This window comes from Myxocyprinus asiaticus, chromosome 7 (assembly GCF_019703515.2).
Source record: "Myxocyprinus asiaticus isolate MX2 ecotype Aquarium Trade chromosome 7, UBuf_Myxa_2, whole genome shotgun sequence".
NCBI lineage: Eukaryota > Metazoa > Chordata > Actinopteri > Cypriniformes > Catostomidae > Myxocyprinus > Myxocyprinus asiaticus.
The window spans coordinates 26,410,412-26,437,015 of record NC_059350.1 but is presented as its reverse complement, the minus strand read 5'-3'; the positions used below and the strand labels follow the sequence as shown (position 1 = coordinate 26,437,015).

Here is a 26,604-nt window from a genome sequence, read left to right as displayed (position 1 = left end):
ACTATTCCTTTCAATTACGTCCATAGAAAACATGGATGAATACTAGATTAATCAGTTCTCGGAGGGTGATTGAAGAAGTTCTGATTCAACCAGTTAGGCTCCAGGATATAGTGTTTTTCAATATCACCAATAACAGATGTATGCTTAATTATGGTCCAGTCATAAGCAATACTATAGCTACTTTTAGGATAGTTGAGAAAAAAGTAAAATGTAATCTACAGTAAAGGCACATTTTCAAACACCATTTTGGAACAACAAAGGTATCAATTCAGGTAATAATCCCTTTGAATCCAAGACCTGGTCCTCTAAGGGTATTCATACACTTGGAGATATATATAATGCGAGTGGGCTACTTAATTTTCAAGAACTCAATCTCTTCAATGATATTCCGGGATCATAATTTTTTCTGTATCTCAAACTGCGATCAGCATTCTGAGCTTATGGGGTACCATGGGGATGTGGACTAGAGAAGCATCCATTTATTGAAAGGATATTGGAATATCCTTCTAGAGGTTTTTGTTTCCATTTTTTATTCTTGGCTTTTGGAAGTATTATCTTCAAATCTTGGTGTACATAATCATTGGGAAAGGGACATAGGGGTCGACCCAGAGTCTGTAACTTGGGAGGTAGTTTGGGAAAATATATTTATGGCTCAAAAAATCCAAATCATCAATTCATACATTTTAAATTTAGTCACAGAGCTTATTGGACACCCTTGTCTAGATGCCAGGCTAAGAAAACATCCAGTTCAACTTTTGGTCTATGTACACAGGGGACTTCTGGTACTTTTAAACATATGGTGTGGGACTGCCCAGAGGTGTACTCATTTTGGAAGAAAGTAACTTTTATAATGACAGGATTACTGGAAAAGGACATTCCAACGGAACCAATTCTTTGGTTCAGAACCAATTCAGATAGTATTCTTTGTTGCTTTATGATGATTCACATTTACAACTAACAGAAAAACAAAGTAAGGTCTTGCTGGCTGAATTAACAGCAGCAGAGAAGTTAATTGTACAGCGTTGGCTACCTCCACACAAGTTACACATTAGGAAATTGTTATTGTACTTTAGAGATGTTGCTATGATGGTGCTTTCAACAGCCAGAATCCATAAAGCTAAGGCTTCAACAATAGAATTGTGGAAAGGAGTGCAGTAAAAATCAAGGATTTACTCCAAACATGAAAGAATTCAATCCATAGAGATACAGGCTAAAACAGGTTATGTCAGCAAGTCTAATTCTAAGCAAGCACGTTGTTGAGTTTTGATTTGGTTATGTATAAAGGTCTTTTATATGTGTGAATGTGTGTGTGGCAGAGATTCAAATGTGTGTGCATATGTTTATACTGTGTATTTATATACAGTATATAGTATATGTTTGGATGTATTAATGTAATTTGTATATTTACTATTATTATTTATTTTATTTTTATTGTTTAGGTATTTACTTTGTTGCTATTACTTTCATGATTTTTGTATCTGTGTTTATTTGTATTGTATATCCAACTGGGGTAGGGGTTATGGAAGGGGATAGGGTTAAATAGGATTGAATTTAATTTGACTGTCTATACAAACTGCATATTTTTTGAGCTGGTAAAATAAATAAAAATGTATGTAAAAAACCCTTGGTGTAAATAGGGCCGCTGAAGTTTTGTTTTTAAGAAAATATAGAAAGGTCAATGCTTGATAACATGATAGGTATTAAAGTTCTAGGTCTATTAATTGTTTTTTATCAAGCTTTTCTTCAATAAGTGCTTAAAGGAATAGTTCACCCAAAAATGAAAATTTGCTGATAATTTACTCACCCTCAGGCCATCCAAGATGTATCTGAGTTTCTTTCTTCATCAAAACAGAATTTAAGATTTTTAGGATTTCATTTCAGGCCTCCTCCTTTAAATAATGCAAGTGAATGTAGTCCATTTTTTTGACGGTCTAAAATGCATATTTAGGGTGCATCAAAATAATCCACACAACTCCAGTCGACAAATAAAGCTCTTCTGAACCCAAACGATTGATTATTTTTAGAAACAAAACAATACTTATATACTTTTTAACTACAAATGTTCACTTCTGTACATCTCTGTGATGCGCGCTCATGAGAGGGATGACATAAGCTCGTTGGTAAGGTCACGTCATGTGGAGGAGGAGGCAGGAAGCGCATCATTGTTTACAAGAGAAACTTGCACAGACCACAGACCAAGCGCTGTTCACAAACCAAAACAGTCCAAAACAATTTCAAAACAATATAAAATAAAATAAAAATAATTTCAAATAATAATAAAAAAAACATTGCTGCAGTAAATAGCCATACTTTATTTCAGAGCAATGCCATTGCGTTACCTACTTGAGCTTTTTCTATAGCAAAAATATTTAGGCTATATGACTGTCAGGAATTCAAGCCACACAAGTTGTAGTTAGTGAAACCAACTGTCCTTTCATCCAGTCGATGAAAAGTTCATATTTTTCCCAGTGTGCATTTTCTTTGGGGTTTCTAAAGGTTGAAGCATCCAGGATACATACGCCAAACTACCATTTTGAACAATATACTTATACAAATACAAATCTACAGCAAAGACAATTAAACATTTGTACAGCGCTCCTCTTGTAAACAATAATGCCTCCTCCTCCACGTGACACGTGACCTTACCAATGAGCTTACGTCATCCCTCTCATGATCGCACGTCACAGAGATGTACAGAAGCCAACATTTGTAGTTAAAAAGTATTGTTTTGTTTCTAAAAATAATAAATCGTTTGGGTTCAGAAGAACTTTATTTGTCAACTGGAGTCGTGTGGATTATTTTGATGCACCCTAAATATGCATTTTGGACCATCAAAAAATTGAGGACATTCACTTGCATTGCTTAAAGGTGGAGGCCTGAAATGAAATCCTAAAAATCTTAAATTCTGCTTTGATGAAGAAAGAAACTCAGATATATCTTGGATGGCCTGGGGGTGAGTAAATTATCAGCAAATTTTCATTTTTGGGTGAACTATTCCTTTAAAATTATGTGTTCATGGTGTTTTGATTTTTGATGTGCAGTTTGATTATGAATGTGTTACTGTCATGTAAAGCTAAAAAATGTTCTGCAAATGTTATGTATGTTAATATAGAGTTTTTTTTTTTTTTTACATTAGTAACACATTAAGTGATGTTAAAATAGGTTACATTAACAATATACATTAAACATAATACATATATAACAATGATGGTCTGGTCAGCAGGGTTTAAGGAACCCAAGTGCAGAGCTTTTACAATAATAATATAAAAATCATTCAAACCAAAAGCAAGAACAAAACACCAGATTCATTAAACAATGTTAGACAAAGACAGAGAGAACACCATGGCTATAAATACATTAAGAACTAACAAAATAACAGGACACACCTGGGAACAATTGACACAAATATAACAATATACAAGAACTTCAAAATAAAAGTCACACCTCTAGCAATCCCTACTGGCCACTAGAAGAAAATCCTTTGCATTACAAAGCCCACAAATCTGGGACCACTCCACCATTTGCATATATTACTCCATGCAAGTGTCGTAAACTCAAATAATTCATTGAATATGATAGCCATTTACGGCGACAATAGCGCGCAACACGCAGATGAGCCTGAAACTGCACACACTCCCTTAAGCAGACACTCAGTGCTAATTCAGACAGTCATATGTAAAACAATAACTAAAGCACATGGGATGTTCATTGCCAAAGATATGTTGCCCTACTCCATTGATGAAGGTTTGAAATTTCACGTTTGATTAAAACAATCAAGCCGCATTACAGCATCCCTTCTCATATCCATTTTAATAGCAAGGTTATTCCTTCTATAGTTATGTACAGTTTCCAAATCCACTTGAGAAACTATAGTTCCTCGAAGGTGTTTTAGGGGTCATTTTTAGCTCCTACTCCGGGGTAGATACTTTTGGGGCATGTAGGGATTGTGGGAGGTTCTGCAGCCTGTGATTGTTCAAAAATCTATGATGATGCACAAAGCACTGAGAGGAGTCCAGAGCCACATTTGTAAACAAATCAGATATGTGTGTGCGAGGGGTGAGCAGCACTTCTGCGTGATTTCATCGGGAGACAAATTTCACATCTGTATTGTTTGTGTGTGACTTTAAAGAAAATAAAATGATTTCTGGATTACTACATCGAATTTGTTCGAAGCTATAGTTCCTCGAAGGCGTTTTAGGGGTCATTTTTGCTCCTACTCCGGGGTAGATCCTTTTGGGGCATGTAGGTACTGTGGGAGGTTCTGCAGCCTGTGATTGTTCAAAAATCTATGATGATGCACAAAGCATTGAGAGGAGTCCACAGCCACATTTGTAAACAAATCAGATATGTGTGTGCGAGGGGTGAGCAGCACTGCTGCGTGATTTCATCGGGAGACAAACTTCACATTTGTATTGTTTGTGTGTGACTTTAAAGAAAATAAAATGATTTCTGGATTACTACATCGAATTTGTCCAAGGATGACGGATATAAATAATAAGATGTTTATTGAGAGTGGGTAATTTAAATCTACTGTACACTTAACTATCATGAAATCTAGTTTACATGAGGGAAGTATTGCGTGTCTGTTAGTTCGTGGTTACCTTGCATCAAGACGTCTTTTTAAAGTCAATGAGTGAGTATTTCAGTACAGTAATTTATGTCGAGTCATAAAAGCATTTATTGTAAAAGATTGTGTTGATTAATAGGTTTATAGTGCATTTGGTTCATATAAAACAGCCCTAACAAAAGTGTAGCTCCGATCCTGGTGTCCTCCGTCGGTGTTATTGATTATGTTGCTGATGCTATTAAATCGTGCGTGCAAACAGCGTCGCAAGAAAAATGGTCGATACTAGATGATGTCAATATGGAGGGGTTACTTTTGTGAGTGCGATTGCAATAAGTAAAAGTCTCCACATTCCTCGTAAGAGTTCTCATCTAGAAAGTTACTAAGGGAAAAGTACAAGGACTGTAGGTGGGAAAGAGCCTAATGTTCCCATATTTGTGAGGTGCTGTGTAGAGATTAAAGTATTCTGCTGATTCAGTCTGACACTGCTTAAATAAATAGCTATAGTAAAAAAGGTCTAAACTGTTTGATATCGTTAACTAGATGTGTACCCGCAATATTAAGATCGCCCTGACAATCTCAAGCGCTCTGGTTACATTGAAGCACATCATTCTGCATTCAGTATGTGCACAAGCGATTTTGTGCCGCTCTGTATTGGTGTTAAATTAATCACATGCATAAAAGCGTTAATTCTGACAGCTCTAGTTTAAATGTATTATTTACGGTGAAATTGAATTTTTTAAATTGGTGAATGGAGTGTGTTCAATAATACATTACCATATTAGCATATTCTTGCTAATATCTTTACTAACTACTGAAATTTTGGTATCGTGACAACCGTACATTAAACAATGCTAGACAAAGACAGGGAGAGCATGATGGCAATAAATATACAAGAACTAACAAAGTAACAATACACACCTGGGAACAATTAAGGGAGAATCCAAGAACAAACACACAACTAGAACAATACAAAAACTACAAAATAAAAGTCAAACCTCTAGTGATCCCTACTGGCTCTAGGGGAAAGTCCTACACATTGCAGCATACATCAAAGATAATATTAATAAAGAGCCAGCAAACATTAGTATCACATCAACCGATGGTTTCCACTTCACAAAAAAAACAAAAAAAAAAACATAATGAATTCTTTATTACTATTATGTAACATGAAGTGCACAAAACCATCCATACATTAAAGTCAACATAAAATCAATATCGCCCATATTTACTGTCTAAATTATTATTCCTGGTCTCATTTTGCATAGTTCATTTGTGCTCATTATTCAAAATAAAAATAAAAATAAATGTTTGTCATCATAATCTTTCATCAAAATATAATGACATGCTCTTCCTCTGAAACGACTGATGTCATTAATCCCTCTTAAGTGTGGACACACTAGGCTTCAAGCATGCAAAATTACAGACCCCACAACGAATATGGGCAACAGAACAAGATGTCCTGCTATAGTAATAAACAATAATAATAATAATAATAATAATAATAATTATTATTATTATTATTATTACTATTATTATTATTATTATTATGAAATAATTAATTCTCTCCTTTATTCGAGTGCATATTAATGGGAGTGAATGGAACACAAATTATAGTTTGACAGCACCTTTACTTTTTTAATTCCTCCCCTCCAACCACCTAGCTCCATTCTGGTTTGTACAGTAACACTTACTTTTCACAATCCAATCAATTGCAGATTGATAAAATAAAGTCCCGTCCTAAAACAAAACAAAAAAATTATTGTTGAATATCCTGTTTCATACCATTTAAGTAAAATGGTTTAAAAATAAATGTTTGTCATCGTAATCTTTCATCAAAATATAATGACATGCTCTTCCTCTGAAACGACTGATGTCATTAATCCCTCTTAAGTGTGGACACACTAGGCTTCAAGCATGCAAAATTACGGACCCCACAACGAATATGGGCAACAGGACAAGATGTCCTGCTATAGTAATAAACAATAATAATAATAATAATAATAATTATTATTATTATTATTATTATTACTATTATTATTATTATTATTATGAAATAATTAATTCTCTCCTTTATTCAAGTGCATATTAATAGGAGTGAATGGAACACAAATTATAGTGTGACAGCACCTTTACTTTTTTAATTCCTCCCCTCCAACCACCTAGCTCCATTCTGGTTTGTACAGTAACACTTACTTTTCACAATCCAATCAATTGCAGATTGATAAAATAAAGTCCCGTCCTAAAACAAAACAAAAAATTATTGTTGAATATCCTGTTTCATACCATTTAAGTAAAATGGTTTGCAAATATTGTTTTATGTTGACTTCAGAGAGCAGTCTCTCAGACTGTATCCACTGTTTTCAACTAATTTGAAAGAAAATCACTCAGGAAGATAGATAAATTGGGTAAAGCCGGCATTCTACCAGCATCCCCTCACCACCCAAACAGCACCTTTTCCTTCATAATTAAGTTTAATACATTTTAGCCTATAAGCAAATATTAACCAAGATGAATACATGCTGTTAGAAGTTTGGTCATTGCAAGTTTGCATTGATTAATGCATTAACTAATGTTAACATAATACTAAATGTATTAGTATATGTATAAATTAACAATAACCATGATTAATAAATGCTATGAGCCAAAGCTGGCCCTAGCATTTTGGGGGCCCTATGCAGATTTTCAAAATGGGGCCCCCCTCCCTACTGGTACACCTAACCAAACACAGCCAACATCAATAACTAAGAAAACTTAAACTGTGGAAACAAACAAGTCAATTTATTTTTAAAAGTATAAAGCTTAAAAATGCAAAACTATGTTTATTAGCGCAGTTATAACATCTTCAGAAGTAAAAACAAATGAAAGAATATAATTTTGTATTCTTTTTGCACAAATATTGAACTTTAATGAAATTCCAAGACTGCGCAAATGAATAAGAAAGAATTAAATTACCAAATTAAGGTAAGGAAGATGCTATTTACAATTATTTAGAATAGTGATATGCTATTTGCACCCTGATGTAAACTGTGGCAGACAGTTTGCATAGCAGTGTATTACAGTGCATTCTGAAACCATATATAATAAAACAACATATTCAGAGCATTTTCAGTGCATGACAGAACATAAATACATCCCTGGCAGCAGGACAACATGCACCTGATTTGTCGTATGAGAGAGAGAGACAGTTCCCCATGCGTGCATAATGGCCCTCACTCTCCACCACCCTTCTCTGCGCTGCCCAACGTTTAGTGAGCCCCCTGATCACCGCAAGTAGATATACTTTCAGTTATATCACACTTCCCTTAGATATTTTATTTACACATTTTGTTTTAATTTTTATTTCAACAGAAAACTCTCTGATGGCATTCAGACACTGTCTGTCTTCACTTATGTATGTGGGATGAATATGGGGAGAAGAATGAAATTAGCCAAAGGTGGATTTGAACCCCGTTTGCCCATACTGTTAGCCACATGCCGTACTAATGTTGCCACACTACTCCTTAGAAAATAGGAGTCAAATTGACATACTTATATCTTTACGTCTTTTCTTTAATGATTTTAGAATATTTTTTCGTAGTTTTGACAGATTCTATCAGACTATTGGCATGCACACTACAGGGCTGTGTGCCCAGTGTGATATACAATACACTTAGTGCAAATAATTATTTGGCCACACTGAATCCGTGGTAGGGGGCCCCTGGTGGTCACGGGGGCCCTACACAGCCACTTATGTCTCTTATTAGGCCAGCACTGATATGAGTATAAAAGTGCAACATGAACTAGTTTGTTGCTAGTTCATGTTAACTGTTGCAAGAACATATGTTAACAAATACAACCAAATTGTAAAGTGTCATCACTACTTCAAGCTCATGAAAGAGGATGGGGGATGTGCATAATAATTTTCCTTCTATGCAGCCACGTTCCCACTCAGGGCACCAGACACCTAATTTCATAAGATTCAAACACCAAGACCTGTTGTGAGCTTCTGGATTGAAAGCTGCAGCTACTGGGGTTTGCATACATGAATATGTATATCATGCAGTGTTTGCTACATTCTGCTCTAGCACTCTATACAAACCACTTTGATGTACTTTATTAAAAAGCCATCTGAGACATAAATTTCCTTTTTTTAAACTTCCTTGATCCTTGTTTATAAACTTTAAAAACTTTAAGTTTTTTCCCCATGCCAATGTTTTGCAGTGCTTATTTCATCTTATTGCATGGCTCTAATGCTAATGAGATGCCTGGGCTGCTGCTGCAGAACCTCGGATTATACAGTGACTTTGTGAAAGCACTTGGGCAGATGGATCCCTAACTGAGTGAGACTGCCCAAGTGAGACTCTCATTGGATGTTTTTTTTCTTTCTATTTCATAGCAAAAACCAAGCCAAAGTGCAAGAGCACCCGAGAGAATTCCATTTACTGAGTATGACTGCAAATGAAGGTTTTTTTTTTTTTTTCTCAAAAGAGCACAGTGTCTCCACTAATCCTTGTTATTGCAGAGTATTGGCCTCTTGTTCATTGGCCGTGCTCTCCCCAGAGCTTTGGATCCACTCCATTTTGTTTCACATATACAGTGGTTGATAATCCTCGCTGCCTGTATCTGCCAATTGCGCACACACACTGAGCTTTCAGATGAAAGTAGACTTTTAAGAGAATGTTCAGTGCAGCATGACAGGTTTAAGAACCTCTGAAAAGATGAATCTCTGAAGCTCTTTGATGGTTAAATGGTTCACAGTTGGACTCTGTGACTGAAACTGGTCCATTCCACATAAAACTGCTATGCTTTTCTTCAGTGGGAAAGAGAGGTGATATTCTTTCATTAGAAAGAGTCTCAGTTCTTCACTTAAAGGAAAAATTGCAGATCTAACTTCCCTCCCAAAAGAATTCATTATGGTATTGAATGACGCCCAATCTATAATTCACTTAAAAGGGAGCTGTACCCAAATGTTGTAAGCATAGTACCAGCATTTGCCAATTACACAGGCAGTGATTTGTGCTTTGAGTTAATTTCCTACCTTGTGACATTAACAGGTTTGATCACTGAGGATTGGAAATCAATGACTCATAATGATTTTGTGCATTGATTGCCACTGGCTGACTAAAAGCAGGGAGCTCACAGCGGTCTAAGATTAATGCAATAATGTGAGTGAGATAACAGAAACAGAAAGCCACAGAATGCCAGTAGAGCTGTAGAGTGTGATGGAATGTTCTCGCAGGTGGGGGTTGGACGATGGCGTGCTCTTCCTCTGACTCAAGACCAGAATGATGCCGTGTGAGAATGACTTATTAGTAGGCAGCTCAGTGGCAAGTAAATTCTGAGAAGTATTGCTAATTTAGAACCAGACTTTGCTACCTAGATCCTGAAGACAGCCACCACAGATTTAATATGGAACCTATATAAATATGCATGAACAATGCAGTACAGATAAATATTATTGTGACTAGGAGGAGTAATCAACCAATCAGGCTAATCAGGAGAGGGATAAGGCCAAGCCGGATGCGGCAGTTTGAGAGAGAGAGAGAGAGACACATGCAGCTGCCATGTGTGTGTATGTGTTTTGTGTCTTTTTGCTTCATTAAATATTACATTGTACATTACAATATATCGTGTTACATTAGCTCCCAGGAGGGAGGAGGGATGCGCTGTCATGGAGTCCTCGCCACTGCCGTCCGCCCAAAGGAACAGCTGCATGAGGGGAGGAGGGGCTCGCTGCCGGCCGCCTGGAGCGGTGGAACCGCTGCCAGGGGCGGAGGGGTTCGCTACTGGCCGCCAGAACACGGAGGGGTGTTCCATCCGCCAGGGGTCGGAGGACTCGCCCCGGTTCGCCTGGGGAGGAGTGGCTGTCATCCACCAGAGGGTGGAGTAGTCGTCGAGGACCAGGCAATTGCATGTCAGGGATCTCTCTCTCTCTCTCTCTCTCTCTCTCTCTCTCTCACTGTCGCTCCACCTTGCCCTTTCCCTCTCCCCTTTTCCCTCCCCTTGTCTCCTTCCCAGGTCTCGAGGGAAAGCCTGCTGGCAGGCGCAGCCAGAAGGGCAATGCCCCCCCACCCCACCCCCCAGAAAGGAGGGGGGAGATGTACGTCATGCCGGGGGTTCCCCAGCCTGAGGCAAAGGAGGAGGAGTGTGATGAGGAGGAGGGCAGGGCCGGGCCGTGAGTCCGCACGGCTGGCCCCAATCGGGCTAATCAGCCGAGGAGAGGGATAAGGCCGAGCCGGATGCGGTATTTGGGATAGAGAGCCACACACAGCTGCTGTGTGTGTGTTTGTGTTTTGTGTCTTTTTGTTTCATTAAATATTACTTTGACTGTTCAGCCGGTTTCCGCCTCCTCCTTGCCCATTTGAACCATTTATATATTACAATTATACAGTTACAATTATATATGCAGTGCACTCAAAAAGTATTCAGACACCTTCATTTTTTTCATATTTTATTATGTTCCACCCTTATGCTAAAATGCTTTAAATTATTTATTTTCTCACATCAATCTACACTCCATACCCCATAATGACAAAGCAAAAAAACTTTGCAAATTTATTAAAAACAAAAAACTAAAATATCACATTGACATAAGTATTCAGACCCTTTGCTATGACACCTGAAATTTAGCTCAGGTGCATCCCATTTCTCTGGATCATCTTTGAGATGTTTCTACACTTTGATTGGAGTCCACCTGTGGCAAATTCAATTGATTGGACATTATTTGGAAAGGCAGACACCTGTCTAAATAAGGTCTCACAGCTGAAAATGCATATCAGAGCAAAAAACAAGTTATTAGGTCAAAGGAACTGCCTGCAGAGCTCAAAGTCAGGATTGTGTCGAGGCACAGATCTGGGGAAGGCTACATTAAAGGTTCCCAAGAGCACAGTGGCCTCCATAATTCTTAAATGGAAGATGTTTGGAACAATCAGGAATCTTCCTAGAGCTGGCTGCCTGGCCAAACTTAGCAAATGGGGGAGAAGGGCCTTGGTAAGAGAGGTGACCAAGAACCTGATGGTCACTTTGGTTGAGCTCCAGAGATCATGTGTGGAGATGGGAGAAACTTGCAGAAGGACAGCCATCACTGCAATACACCACTGATCTGGGCTTTATGGCAGAGTGGCCATACAGAAGCCTCTCCTCAGTGCAACACACATAAAAAAGCATCTAAAGGACTCTCAGACTGTGAGAAACAAGATTCTCTTGTCTGGTGAAACGAAGATTTAACTTTTTTGCCTCAATTCCAAGCGTCATGTATGGAGGAAACCAGGCACCACTCATCACCTTCGCAATACCATCCCAACGGTGAAGCATGACGGTGGTAGCATCATGCTGTGGGGGGGTTTTTCAGCAGCAGGGACTGGGGGACTGGTCAGGGTTGAAGGAAAGCTGAATGCAGCAAAGTACAGAGATATACTTAATAAAAACCTGGTCCAGAGCACTCTGGACCTCAGACTGGGCTGAAGGTTCACATTTCAACAGGACAATGACCCTAAGCATACAGCCAAGACAACGCAAGAGTGGCTTAGAGACAATTCTGTGAATGTCCTTGAGTGGCCTAGCTAGAGCCCAGACTTGAACCCAATCGAACATCTCTGGAGAAACCTGAAAATGGCTGTCCACCAACAGTACCATCCAACCTAACAGAGCTTGAGAGGACCTGCAGAGAAAAATGGCAGAAAATCCAAAATCCAGGTGTGCAGAGCTTGTCGCATCATGTCCAAAAAGACTTGAGGATGTAATTGCTGCCAAAGGTGCTTCAACTAAGTAATGAGTTAAGGGTAATAATTATGTCAATGTGATTTTCTGTTTTTTCTGATCAAAAATCTGGTTTTTGCTTTGTCATTATGGTGTATAGAGTGAATATATATAAATATATATATTTCCAGTCAAAAGTCTGGACACACTTTCTTATGATCTTAGAAACATATAATCAAAGGCTTATGCTTAAATTATTTAATTAATTTTGTAGGGAAAATTAATCTACATTTGAATTTCTTTTTTTTTTTTTTAAGTAACATTTGAATTCACTTGTGTGCTGTGCTGTAATAAAAGTTACTTTGAAGAAGCTCAAATGTAACAGTTTTGATTTATTTAAAATGTTGTGGTCATTACATAATACCCATACTTCCATTTGTTTATTTATTTATTTTCACAGTTTTGTGATGACATTTATTCTAATTTATTATTCAAAAGAATGTAGGTGTGTCAAAATTTGGAACTATATACAGTATATATTCAAATTGGTAACCACTGTTTAAAGAAAAAAAATTTATATTGTCAAAAGACATTATCATGAAACAGCCAAATTCGTAAGAGAATAAGAAGTAAAGGGCTAGAAACCCTATCATTTTATCAGGATTTTTAGGGGCTCAAGCCCATTGGGCTGAAACCCTATTGCAATTGTCAGGATTATAATTAGGCCTAGACACCTGAAACCTTCAAGGATGGTAGTAATCTGGCAGGCTAGCCATACACACTGAATCGGCCCATAGGTGGTGCTATAGTGAACAAAACAAATTATTCGCATATTTTGGTTCATAACTTCTAAACCGTATGTCCGAGACTCAAGTGACTTATATCATTGGAATCCTTGGATAAAACCTACTTTTTCGAACTCATCCTAGACCATATATCCGATTTGCACAACATTTTTCATGTATCATCTAGGGACACTGATGACAAAAAGTTATCAAATGCTTTTTGATAAATTAAACTGTTTTCAACTAACGCTTCAATGAATTTGACCACAATTGCACCAAAATGGACTTGTGGCTGTAATTTCGCAACGCTTTAGGGTATTGACACAAAACTTTGTATAAGTCATCACAGGCTTGACCTGAGGGTACCTGCACAGTTTTGGCACAGTGCCACCTAGTGGTCAAGAGATATGAAAAATGATATTTTTGCTTATAACTTCTGAATAGTTTGGAGTATAATCATAAGATTGGTCTCTTTGGATTCCTTGGGACATAACGAGTTGAATGATACCCACTTTTTCTATGTCGGCTATATTGGGTGTTGACCATTTTGAATTTTGCCATGAAATTATGTATTTTTTACAAGCATTGGCGTAGCATTACGAAACTTGGTATGCATCATCGGCACCTGGCCCTAAAGGTCTCTCTAAAGTTTGGAGGAAGCACCACCTTGTGGTCAAAAGTTATAATGAAATCTGTAAAAATGCTTATGTTGTTTCATTCATTTGGCCCATCACCCTATAAGTGCTCTCGTTTGATTCCTCGGGTAATGCAGAGTATGCTGATACCCAATTTGCCATGGTCAGCCTTACTTTCTGTCCGCTATTTTGAATTTAATTGAAAATGTACTTTTTCGAACTCCTCCTAGACCGTATGTCCAATTTGCATAGATTTTGCATGTATCTTCTTGGGGCACTCATGACAAAATATTATCTTAAGCTCTTTGACAGACTAAACAGTTCTTGATCAGTGCACCGACAAATTTGATGGCAAGACGTCAAAAAGCATCTCAGGTATAATTCAGTAATGCTGTGCCCTATTGACATAATACTTTGTGTGTGTAATTGTCACCATGATCTGACCACACCATACAAATTTGGCGACAACGCAACCTTTTTAGTCAAAAGTTAGAATGAATAATATATTAAACTAAATAAATAAAACTGTAATACCTTTCTTTTATTTAAGGTGCTTAGGAGCTATATGAATAATGCTTTTACATCTTTTGATATGTGGAATTAAAGGACCTATGCTGTTGTACCCATTGATTGCTGCTTGCAGCTATATTATTATTTATATTTGTTAGGATGATTTTTTTTCTGCACTAAAACTGATCGTGCAGACCAAACCGTAGGGTCAAGAGACTTGAAACTTTGGGGAATGGTAGTTTTCCGTCTAGCTAGCCATACGCATGGAATCGGCCTGATCGGGCCATAGGTGGTGCTATAGTGAACAAATTAAAACAATTCATAAGAGCTGGAAACAAAATTATTTTTCTCCAGTGATTCCTTTTGTCATTCTGAAGAGTTTTACCCCGTCAAATTTGCTCCGCCCTTTCGTTTTCCCACTATTTTGGACACTGGTACAATTTGGTACACATATGAATGTGGTCATTATGAGGACACACAAAATATAATTGTGCATTTCTATCTCTTGGTGGCACTATCATTTTTACAAATGTCAAAATGGCTGTAACTATGGAACCGTTGGGCCGAACGACTTGAAATTTTGCATGCCGTGTCTGTGTCCAATGTGCCATCAAGGTGTTTGAGCACAGTCGCATACCTTGAAAAACATGGCCGCCATCAACAAAATCAACTATTAGCAGCTATTTGTAGCTACTACTAGTCCTAGGCCGTTCACCCGATCGGAACTAAACCAGAGCAGAAAGATTCTCTCGAGTCCATTTATCAATCATTATCAAATTTTTTTAAACTTTCATCATCACAAAGCTACACCAAAATATACGCAGCTGGCATGGCCACTTTTACTTAAACAGTTATAACTCTTAAACGGAATGAGATATTTTCATAAAATTTGAGATACTTATGTATGGGGTCATTCTGAGGACACATAAACAAGATTGCATACCTATGCCTGTTGGTCACTCTATAACAGTCAGGAATGTAAAAAATACCAAATCTGTGTGCTACCTCACCTGATGCTTCTCAAAATTAAGGCACTTTAACATTATTTTAGTTGCTACAGGCTGTCTAATTAATACTTAATAGCTGTTGCATATGTACTTAAAGGACCTTAAAGGCTTGAACCCCATTAATTGCTGCTTTTGCTTGGATTTGCTTTTATTACTATTATTAGGGGTTCCGCCCGACTAGATTTTACGGCATTTTGAATTTTCAGAAAAACCTACTTCTTCGAACTCATCCTAAGCCATACGTCCGATTTGCACGGAAATTGGCATGCATCATCTGGAGACACTCAGAACAAAAATGTATTAAAATAATTTTGATAGACCAAAATATATATTTTTTGAATAGCGCTTCAACAAATTAAACGCAGAGTGCGCTAAATTGGATTTGAGGCTGTATCTCCACAACGCTTTGACGGATTGTGACAAAACTTGGTATGTGTCATAGAGATAATGCCCTGAGCTGACCTGCAGTGTTTTGGCACAGTTCCCCCTATGGGTCAGGATATATAAAAAAAAACAGCTATTTTTGCTGTTGGACTCTTTAGATTCTGTGGGGCATACCGTATCCAGTGACACCAATTTTGCCTATGTCGGCCATTTTGGGCGTTGCCCATTTTTAATTTTGGTGTAAAATTCTGTATTTCACAAACGCATTGGTGTATCGTTACGAAACTCGGTATGTGTCATCGGCACGATGCCCTGAAAGTGCTCAACAAGTTTCAGTATAGCAAAAATATAACAAAATATATAAAAATGCAATATTGTTATGAAACTGGTCTTGATAGATTCCTTGTTCAACGATACCACATTTGTCATGGTTGGCCAAACTTCCTGTCGGCCATTATTAATTTAATTGAAAACCAAATTTTTCCAACTCCTCCCACAGCGATAATCGAATTTTCACCAAATTTTGCTCAGATCATCTTCAGACCATGCTAATCAAAAGTTTTTGTGAACTTGCAGTCTAAACTGAATGTAACAACAACAACAACAACATCAACAAAAATGTACCACCAAATAATACCAAAATAACACTTCTTGTTGTCAATTTCACTCATTCACTAAATTTACTCAAATTCAAAACAATTACTCTATAGCATCACCTCTTTAAATAATCCACTCTAAGTGACAAACTTGCATGTTGATTCAGTCTGATTAATTGTTCAACTGAATGAATGAAATCACTCAGGATTGTGTTAACCAAAAGCATTGTTATCCCAAGTTGCTTGTAAAGACCATTGGTGCCTATGATCAATTTACACTAATAATGCTTTTGGGAAACACAGCCCAGAACAGTTAATAAATAAACATCTGACTCACTGCACTGCACTGCATTTCTTTACTCTCAGTCATCTCTGACTTCAAAATAACAAATGATCGGTATACTATCCCCTTAACTGGCACTCCCCTTTTTTAGCATTTACCAGAAAATTATATTTTCAAATTTAAATGGTTGTTACTCGAATGCTTAGGACTAGAGACCTAATTTTGGTAAAGTAAAATAAGTTATAAATGCCAAATTTCTTAGAATTATTGTAGACGCAGTACCATATTTATCAAACATATACTAGGCACGTACCAAAAGTGGCCACAGGATGAAATCAGAGCTCCACTGGTGCAAGAGTGAATAAAAGTAATTTTAGAAATTTTTGGAAAAAATCATTCCAGAAACACCACTCAAACCACATATGAGGTCACATTATTTTATTGCAAAACATTTGATGAAATTCATTACAGATTATAATTATTATAATTATATTTATATTTCATGGTTACAGTGTAAGTATTGTTAGCAGTTGAAGCCAGTAATTATTCACATTTCTAACAAATATATTATATTTTTCTGCCATAAATTATATAATAGTTTGTTTACATCGCTAAATAAAATAATAAATTATCCAAAGAGCCCATTCCTTCACACTTATCAGCGCATGTGCAATTAGCCTGAAGCCATCTTTTCACTGTCTCTGACATTCGCATACGACTGTTGTATTTCTCCCCCTAGTGGCAGTTGTGATGAATTGTCATTTTGCTCGTAAAACCTCAGAATGACATTATTGTGTGTGATTTTGTTAAGCAGATTAATTAATTCAATAAAATTCAGGATTCATATTCACTCAGTATTTATTATTAACAGAATTATTTATCATTATTACTGTTTTATAGTTAATATTATGATATTACCCGCTGGTAGACAGACCACTCCATCCCCCGGTGGAGGGCTGGAAGGAGAATCTTTTTTTCACAAAAGAGTGCTTTTCTTGTTCCCTGGGTTACATGTCATGTGCGCACAGCCAACATCACGACCGCCATCAACCGTCCCATTTCGGCAGGATCTGTGCTCCGGCAGCGGACCCCCACCCCTGCACATCCAGCTGTGGCACAAACATGCCCACACCGAGTTGGTTACGATGGACTACGGGGACGATATTCCTCCTCCCCCCTCCTTGACCAATCTTATGGTGGGCATCAGGAGCCAAGTAAGTGCTTCGATGTCTCTGGACTAAGCACGGCCACAGGGTTCGAGCCCCCTCGACGTGGCGCCTTGGGCTCCGCCCCACCACGAGGCCCCACCCGCCGGTACATCCGACGTGATTGTCCCCTTGGTCCCCCTCACCCGGAGTTTGGACGCGTGGCTCACGCTTTCCAACCCGTCGCGATGGCTGACCCAGACCATCCGACTCGGCAATGCGATTCAGTTCACCAGGCACCCGCCCAGGTTCAGCGGCGTCCGCTTCACCTCAATGAAGGGCAAGAACGCTGCTACCTTGTGTGCCGAGATCGCTACCCTTCTTTGGAAGGGTGCGATAGAGCCTATCCCTCCGGCCGAGATGAAGGGGTTTTACAGCCCCTACTTTATCGTACCAAAGAAAGGCGGTGGGTTGCGTCCAATCTTGGACCTGTGAGAACTGAACCGGGCCTTGCACAGACTCCCGTTCAAGATGCTGATGCAAAAATGCATCCGGCATCAAGATTGGTTCGCGGCGGTAGACCTGAAGGATGCGTACTTCCACGTCTCGGTCTTACCTCAACACAGACCTTTCCTGCGGTTTGCTTTTGAGGGCCAGGTGTACCAGTACAGGGTCCTCCTCTTCAGCCTGTCCTTGTCCCCTCGCGTCTTCACGAAGGTCACAGAGGCAGCCCTTGCCCCGCTAAGGGAAGTGGGCATTCACATCCTCAATTATCTCGACGACTGGCTAAACCTAGCTTACTCTCGGGATATGTTGTGTGCGCACAGGGACCTGGTGCTCACGCACCTCAGCCGACTGGGGCTTTGGGTCAACTGGAAAAAGAGCAAGCTCTCCCAGATTCAGAGCAGCACTTTTCTCGGCTTGGAGTTGGACTCAGTCTCGATGACGGCGCGCCTCACTAACGAGCGTGCACAGTGGGTGCTGAACTGTCTGAAGGCGTTCAGACAGAAGACAGCGGTTCCACTGAAACTTTTTCAGAGGCTCCTGGGGCATATGGCATCCTCAGCGGTGGCTACACCACTCAGGTTGATGAATATGAGACCGCTTCAGCACTGGCTTCAGACTCGAGTCCCGAGATGGGTATGGCGCCATGGGACACATCGCGTGGTTCCTCTAGAGCAGGTCTCCAGGCACGTCATGGTTACGACGGACGCCTCCAAGACAGGCTGGGGTGCCGTATGCAATGGGCAAACAGCCGCCGGCTCCTGGACTGGACCGCGGCTGTGTTGGCACATCAACTGCCTCGAGTTGTTGGCAGTACTGCTCGCCCTGCAGAGGTTCCAGCCTTTGATCCAGGGCAAGCACGTGTTGTTCCGGACGGACAACATGGCGATGGTAGCTTACATCAACCGCCAAGGTGGTCTACGCTCCCGTTGCAAAGCACAACTCGCCCGCCGTCTCCTCCTCTGGAGTCAGCAGCGCCTCAAGTCGCTACGAGCCACTCACATCCTGGGCAACCTCAACACCGCAGTGGATGCACTGTCACGACAGGTTACGCTCAGGGGAGAGTGGAGACTCCACACCCAGGCAGTCCAGCTGATTTGGAGTCGATTCAGTCCAGCACAGGTAGACCTGTTTGCTTCCCGGGAATCCTCCCACTGCCCGCTTTGGTACGCCCTGACGAGGCACCCCTCGGTATAGACGTGCTGGCACACAGCTGGCCCCCGGGACTACGCAAATACACGTTTCCCCCAGTGAGCCTACTTGCACAGACCCTGTGCAAGGTCAGGGAGGACAAGGAGCAGGTCATCCTAGTACCACCCTACTGGCCCAGCCAGACGTGGTTCTCGGACCTCAGCCTCCACCTTGAAGGTGTATGTAGCCGCCATTTCGGCACATCACGATGCAGTGGATGGTAAGTATTTGGGGAAGCATGACTTGATCATCAGGTTCCTGAGAGGTGCTAGGAGGTTGAATCCCTCCAGACCGCACCTCATCCCCTCGTGGGACCTCTCTGTAGTCCTTCGGGGTCTACGGGGAGCTCCCTTTGAGCCCCTGGATTCAGTTGAGCTTAAGGCACTCTCTTTGAAGACTGCCCTCCTGACTGCGCTCACTTCTATCAAGAGGGTAGGGGACCTGCAGTCGTTCTCTGTCAGCGAATCATGCCTGGAGTTTGGTCCGAGTTACTCTCGCATGATCCTGAGACCCTGACCAGGCTATGTGCCCAAGGTTCCCACAACCCCTTTTAGGGATCAGGTGGTGAACCTGCAAGCGCTGCCCCAGGAGGCAGACCCAGCTTTGGCGTTGCTGTGTCCAGTGCATGCTTTACGCATATATTTGGATCGCACACAGAGCTTTTGAAGCTCCAAGCACAAGACATTGTGTCCCTCTTGCCACAACATTGAACTACCCGCTGAAATGGCCGGGACCTTGTCTCGGCTCCTCAGCACAAAACCTGAATGAGTGGTTGCATGCCAGCTCCTTTTATACCCGTATGTCCGGGGGAGTGGCATGCAAATTCCACTCGCCAATTCCCATTGGCCTTTTTTCAAAAAGCAGAGGTGTTTAGGGCTCCCAAGAGTGACCCCTAGTGTCACTACATCGACAACATGACTACAACATCTCGTTCCCTCCATCAGGGAACGGAGGTTATGAAAGTAACCAGGACGTTAAAGGCCCTACGGTGCATGAACCCCGATAATTGCTGCTTGCAGTTATATTTAGGGGTCCAAGCACCAAAGGTGCAGGAACCCTATTGTATTTGTTCTGATTTTCTTATTATTTTTCTTATTACTATTTTTATTACTGGGCGTCAGAGACCGTAGGTCGTAGAGGCCCCAAACTTGGCAGGATGGTTCAAAATCCCCCCCACGTACAGACATACATCCGTCGGACACTAGGTGGCGCTACTACGAACAAAACAAACAAAAATCACATTTTGGGCCATAATTCTTGAACTGTAAGGGTTAGAAACAAAATTCCTGATTCCTTGTGTCATGCTGAAGAGTTCTGCTCCCTGTCAGATTTTTGCTCCAACCCTTCGGTTTCCCGCTATTTTGGATTTTTGGAAAAATTCTAAACTAATTTGTCCAAGGCCGTTTGCCCAATCGGAACCAAACCAGTGCAGAAAGATTCAGCAGAGTCCCAATATGAAAAATTATCAAAGGAATTTTGAAATTCTGATTTATCGTCAAACGGTTTGCCAAAACGTTCGTAGTGGGCTTGTCCATTTTACTAAAACGGTTATAACTTTTGAACGTATTGAGATATGATCACCAAATTTGGTACACGTATGTATGGGCTCATTCTGAGGACACACAAAAATATTGCACACCTTTGCCTCTTTTTTTAGTTAATTACAAAACTAAAAATGGCTCTAACTATGGAACCATTGGTCCGATCAACTTGAAATTTTGCATGCCGTGTCTTTGTCCAAGGTGCCATCAAGATCTATGAGGAAAGTCACATATCTTTAAAAACATGGTCGCTATAGACCAATCAGCTTTCAGCAGCTTTTATAAGGCCGATCAGAACTAAACTTGGTATGCCTATTTGTCTCTTGGCCCAAGAGGTCTGTGCAAAATGTGAAAAAGATTGGCCACCGGGAGGCGCTATCGTGTTTTACAAGAGTTTAAATCATTGTATATACCGCTGTGTTTAAAAAAGAAACACGTTATTCAAACCATATAGTAAAACTCCTCATTCTGAACAACTTTGCATAAGTACCATTGGTTTGAAACAAAACGTTCAATAACTACTTGAGATTATTTTAAAAGATAACTTTTTCGATCTCGTCCTAGGCCATTTGCCTGATCAGAACCAAACCAGTGCAGAAAGAATCAGCAGAGTTTCAATATAAAAAGTTGACAAAGGAATTCTGAAATTCTGATTTATCGTCAAACGGTATGCCAAAACTTTCAAAATGGATGTGACCACTTTTACTTAAATGGTTATAACTCTGAACGGATTGAGATATTATCACCAAATTTGGTACACATATGTATGAGGTCATTCTGAGGACATACACAAATATTGCGCCTCTGCCTCTTGATGGCGCTATAATAGTTAAAAACAAAAATGGCTCTAACTATGGAACCGTTGGACCCATCGTCTTGAAATTTTGCATGCACTTTATTTGTCCAAGGTGTCATCAAGGTCTATATTTTGAAAAACATGGCCGCCATCGACCAATCAGTTTTCAGCTGCTTTTATATAGTCAATTTGTATTATTTGGCATCCACTGGATCATTTCTGTCAATTCTGATTATTTTGGTTATTTCTTCACATGTGCTTGGACCCCGATGATTGCCGCTTGCGGCAATATTATTATTTATATTTGCTAGGATGATTTTTTTCTGTTTTAAAACTGATCGTACAAGCTAAACTATAAGGCCTAGAGACTTGAAAGAAAGATTCAGCACACTCCCAATATGAAAAGTTATCAAAGGAATTTTGAAATTTTGATTCATCGTCAAACGGTACACCAATACGTACATAATGGGCATTGCCACTTTTACTAAAACTCTCTTTAGTCTTAGTACATTATGGAGCAATACTTCACCAGAAAAAAAATATTAAACACTTCCACTTTAGAAAGCTTAATGGAACGCTCCTCACCCATGAAATAAGCAACCGTCTTGCACATGGCAGCTCCAAAGATGAAGTCCTCCAGCAGGCTGGGGATGAGGTTGAAGGGCATACAGAAGATGGCCATCATGAGGTCACTAACAGCCAGCGAGAGTAGGAAGGAGTTGGTGACGGTCCGCATCCTCTTGTTTACAATCAGGACCACAATGATGAGCAGGTTCCCAAACACACTCACGAGAAAGACGAGTGAGTAAAGGACAATCCTCACTGAGTCCATTTCTGAGGGTAGAGGGATAACCATTTTGATTAAAGGAATCTTTTTTTTTTTGTGCTACATTCAAGCTACTTTTGTTCCTGTACTGTACTGTAGCTTAATTAGCAATGTCAAGGTTTGATTCCCAAGGCACACATGAAATGTATATCTTGAATGCACTGTAAACCACTTTGTCTGTCAAATTCATGAATAAATATATAATATACAATGTATACATATTGTTTGATGTGACATCTAATCAAGAGCCATTTCCTGGGTATGTATAATTCGTTTGCAATCTATTTTTGCATTTCAGTGGCTGCAGAAGCTGATGCAGGGTTATGAGTTATGAGAAATGTTCCGAGGGGGTTTGCATCATCTCTTCGTCAGGACAGTTTTGATGCAGACAGTCACAATTTTTTTTTTTTTTCAGATGAGGAACCAGTAAAGTAATCACACTACCAGGCAGGTGGCTAACTGTGAAGGCTTCGCTTCAGGTTTGATTTTTCACCACCTGGAGTGAAGATGTTATTGATAATCACTCTCCCAGTTTCAGTGGATGATCCTGGCTCTTCTTTCACATTCCAGAATTAAGGTCATGTAGCCTATACACTTTAATCAAACTGTGTGAAGTTGAGCAACCTTTTTAATATTTTATTGTGACGAGGAGGAGGGTGCACGGCCGGTGCTGAGGCACCTAATCAGTGGGAGCCAGAGACACCAGTTAGAGAGAGAAAGAGACACACGAGGCCACGCATTGTGTGTGTGTGTGTTTATGTTTGTTTTATGTTGTTTTAAGTTCGGTTATTTAATTAAAGTTATGTTGACTGTCCTGCTGGTTCCCGCCTCCTCCTTGCCCATCCTGAACCCGTTACATTGGTGCTGAAACCCAGGAAGGAGGAGGGATGCACTGTCGTGGAGTCCTCACCACTGCCGTCTGCCAGGGGAGGAGCCGCGGCCGTCCGCCAGGGGACGGAGGAGTCGCTGCCGGCTGCCGGGAGTCGGTGGAACAGCTGCTATCTGCCAAGAAGGGGAGGAGAGAACACTCTTCGCTTCTGGCAATAAGTGTGATGACTGAGTGGCATAGCCGCAGGGGAAAGCAACACCATTCTCTTGTTCATGTTAGGGTTTCCAACTGGTTCTCCCAACTCAGTGGCACACCCACTGAGAATCCTGTTAAAAGCACCCTGGTTATAGGGGATTTTAAGGAATGTGGAAATGGAGACTGCCAAGGGGGTGAGAGCGCCTGACATCAGAGCAAATTTGAAAGTGCTGGCTAATGCTAAATGTTGATTTTCTAAGATTGTTATTCACAACGGCACTGATGATGTCTGGCTTCGCCAGTCGGAGATCACTATAGATAACATTAAAGAGGTATGTGAACTTGCAAAAACTATTTCAGACATATTATTATCCTCAAGCCCCCTCCCTGCTTATTGCAGTGATGAGATATTAGGGGTGGGAAATATGACCAAAATCTTATGGCTCGTTTGGAATTCATGGAACTTGTAACATCACAAAGACCAAATACATCTTCATATGTGATGCCTATTTTTCCATCATTGCACCCTTGGCCCCACTCACATGTGCTCAGCCAGTCACACAGAAGAAGAGGAGAGAAATGGGCCATGGGAGATTCATCCAAAGTGGATTTACACAAGACATATTCATGTGCCTGTCTGGATTTAAATGTTTTTCTACATAAACGTGCACTAGATGAACGACTTTGACCATTATCATACATCTCACGGCACTTTTAAAAGACGCGAAGTCAAGTTATATCTCTAAAATGGAGACCCCCATTGTGTTTCATTCAGCTGCACTGTCTTGCTGTTGTATTGTTTGGAAGGCATCCTGGACCGTTTTTGCACCCATCTGTGCTATTTTTAATTGTTGGTCTATTGTAAACATGCAATCAATGGACGTCTTGGATCGTTTGTTGACGTGTGTCCTGCGATGTGCGCCAGGTTTTAAAAGTGGCAAACACGTGTCTCATTCTGCTGCTGCCACTGACTGGGAGAAACACATGCCCTTCTGTTTAAAAAAAACAGAAAAATGTGAGATGTGAAGACCAGCGTCTCTGCTTTTGTCTGCTGAAGCCAGTTGAAGCACTCAGCATCACCGTGGAGTGAATTACGTTTGTGTATTCAGAAGATTTCATTGTGAATTGCTTGTGAAACAGTCACAATATGATTCAAGCTTTGCAAAGGAACGTCATGGTTACTTGTGTAACCTCCGTTCCCTGATGGAGGGAACGAGACGTTGTGTCAATGTAGTGACACTAGGGGTCACTCTTGGGAGCCCGAGACACCTCTGGTCTTTGATAAAAGGCCAATGAAAATTGGCGAGTGGTATTTGCATGCCACTCCCCTGGACATATGGGTATAAAAGGAGCTGGTATGCAACCACTCATTCAGGTTTTATGCTGAGGAGCCGATATAAGGTCCGGCCATTTCAGTGGGTAGTTCAGCATTGTGGCAGGAGGGACACGACGTCTCGTTCCCTCCATCAGGGAACGGAGGTAACACAAGTAACCATGACGTTCCCTATCTGTCACTCACTCAACATTGTGTCGATGTAGTGACACTAGGGGTCCCTATACGAAATGCCACATTGGAGTAACTGTGTTACGTGAACTGACGGTGTGCGATGGGCAGACTACTGTGTGCCTCATAGCCAGCACACCAGGTCGACACGTAACCTCCCCCAACATAGTTATGAGTGTTGAACGGTCCTTTGGGGACAAGTCAACTACCCAAAAGATAGAGACAGGCTTAACCCAGTCATGGCCTCTTTTCCCCTTCTCTTTTTCCACTCCCTAAAAAAGAAGGGGAAGTGGAAGAATACGTCACATGGTCTTTCCAACCATGTGGAGAGTCTTCAAGGTAGATCCTACCCAATGGGGGAGGAGTTACTACAAACATGGAGACTGGGGCAGAGGGGCTCTGCCCAGTTTGCCAACAGGGAAACGAATTAGCGGAAGATATACATCGCATGGGTTTAGCCTTACAGGGAACCGCCACATGCGGAGCACCTACCCCAGAACAGGACTCTTAGTTCACATGTACTGGGCTGGCAACGAGTCTCTCCAAAAACTTGACTGCCACAGGGCTCAGAGGAAGTCAACCAGGGAACAAAACTTGTGAACACTGCTGGGAATTAATGGCGCACGCCTTCAGCTCAAAAGGAGGTGGAAGGCACTATGTGCAAGCGATACACCCGGCCGGCTATCCCGGGCTTATCCACTTGTATTGCATGCCACTACCTGGGACGAGAACCGGTTCCACCTGGAGGTTGTAGAACCTTGCAAAGGTGTTGGGTGTTGCCCACCCTACTGCTCTGTAAATGTCTGTTAGAGAGGCACCCCTCACCCCTGGTAGAATGGGCTCGTAGCCCTACCGGGGGTGGCATGTCCTGGGCGTGATATGCCATAGTTTCCTCTGCTTGGAGACAGCACTTCCTTTCCGCTGTGTACCAAAGCAGACAAAGAGCTGCTCAGAGATCCTAAAGCTCTGCATGCGATCCAAATAGATCATCAAAATAGATGCGTAAAGCACACACCGGACACAGCAACGACAGGGCTGGGTATGCCTCCTCCTGGGGCAGCGCTTGCAGGTTCACCACCTGGCCCCTAAAAGGGGTTGTGGGAACCTTGGACATATAGCCCAGTCGGGGTCTCAGGCTCATGTGAGAGTAACTCGGACCGAACTCCAGGCACGTTTCTCTGACAGAGAACACTTGCAGGTCTCCTACCCTCTTGAAGGAAGTGAGCACAGTCAGGAGGGCAGTCTTCAAGGAGAGTGCCTTAAGCTCGGCTGACTGCAAAGGCTCAAAGGGGGCTCTCTGTAGACCCTGAAGAACTACAGAGAGATCCCAGGGGAGACGAGGCACGTTCTGGAGGGATTCAGCCTACTGGCGCCTCTTAGGAACCTGATGATCAGGTTGTGCTTCCCTTAGGACTTACCGTCGACTGCGTCGTGGTGTGCTGCTATGGCGGCCATGTACACCTTCAAGGTGGAAGGGGACAGCCTCCCTTCCAACCTCTCCTCCAGGAAGGAAAGCACTGATTTGACTGCGCATCTCTGGGGGTCTTCCCGTCGGGAAGAACACCACTTAGCGAACAGACACCACTTAAAGGCATACAGGCGTCTCGTAGAGGGGGACCTAGCCTGAGT

General features: G+C 41.0%; 1 protein-coding gene across 1 annotated transcript in view; it reads right to left on the bottom strand.

Annotated features, from left to right (window-relative positions):
• cckbra (cholecystokinin B receptor a) overlaps positions 1-26,604 on the bottom strand; it is a 69,465-nt gene that overhangs the window by 27,169 nt on the left and 15,692 nt on the right. Inside the window, exon 2 of the mRNA XM_051702528.1 lies at positions 22,207-22,455. Within this exon, the coding sequence (XP_051558488.1) occupies positions 22,207-22,455 (249 nt within the window). The remainder of the gene's footprint in view (positions 1-22,206; positions 22,456-26,604) is intronic.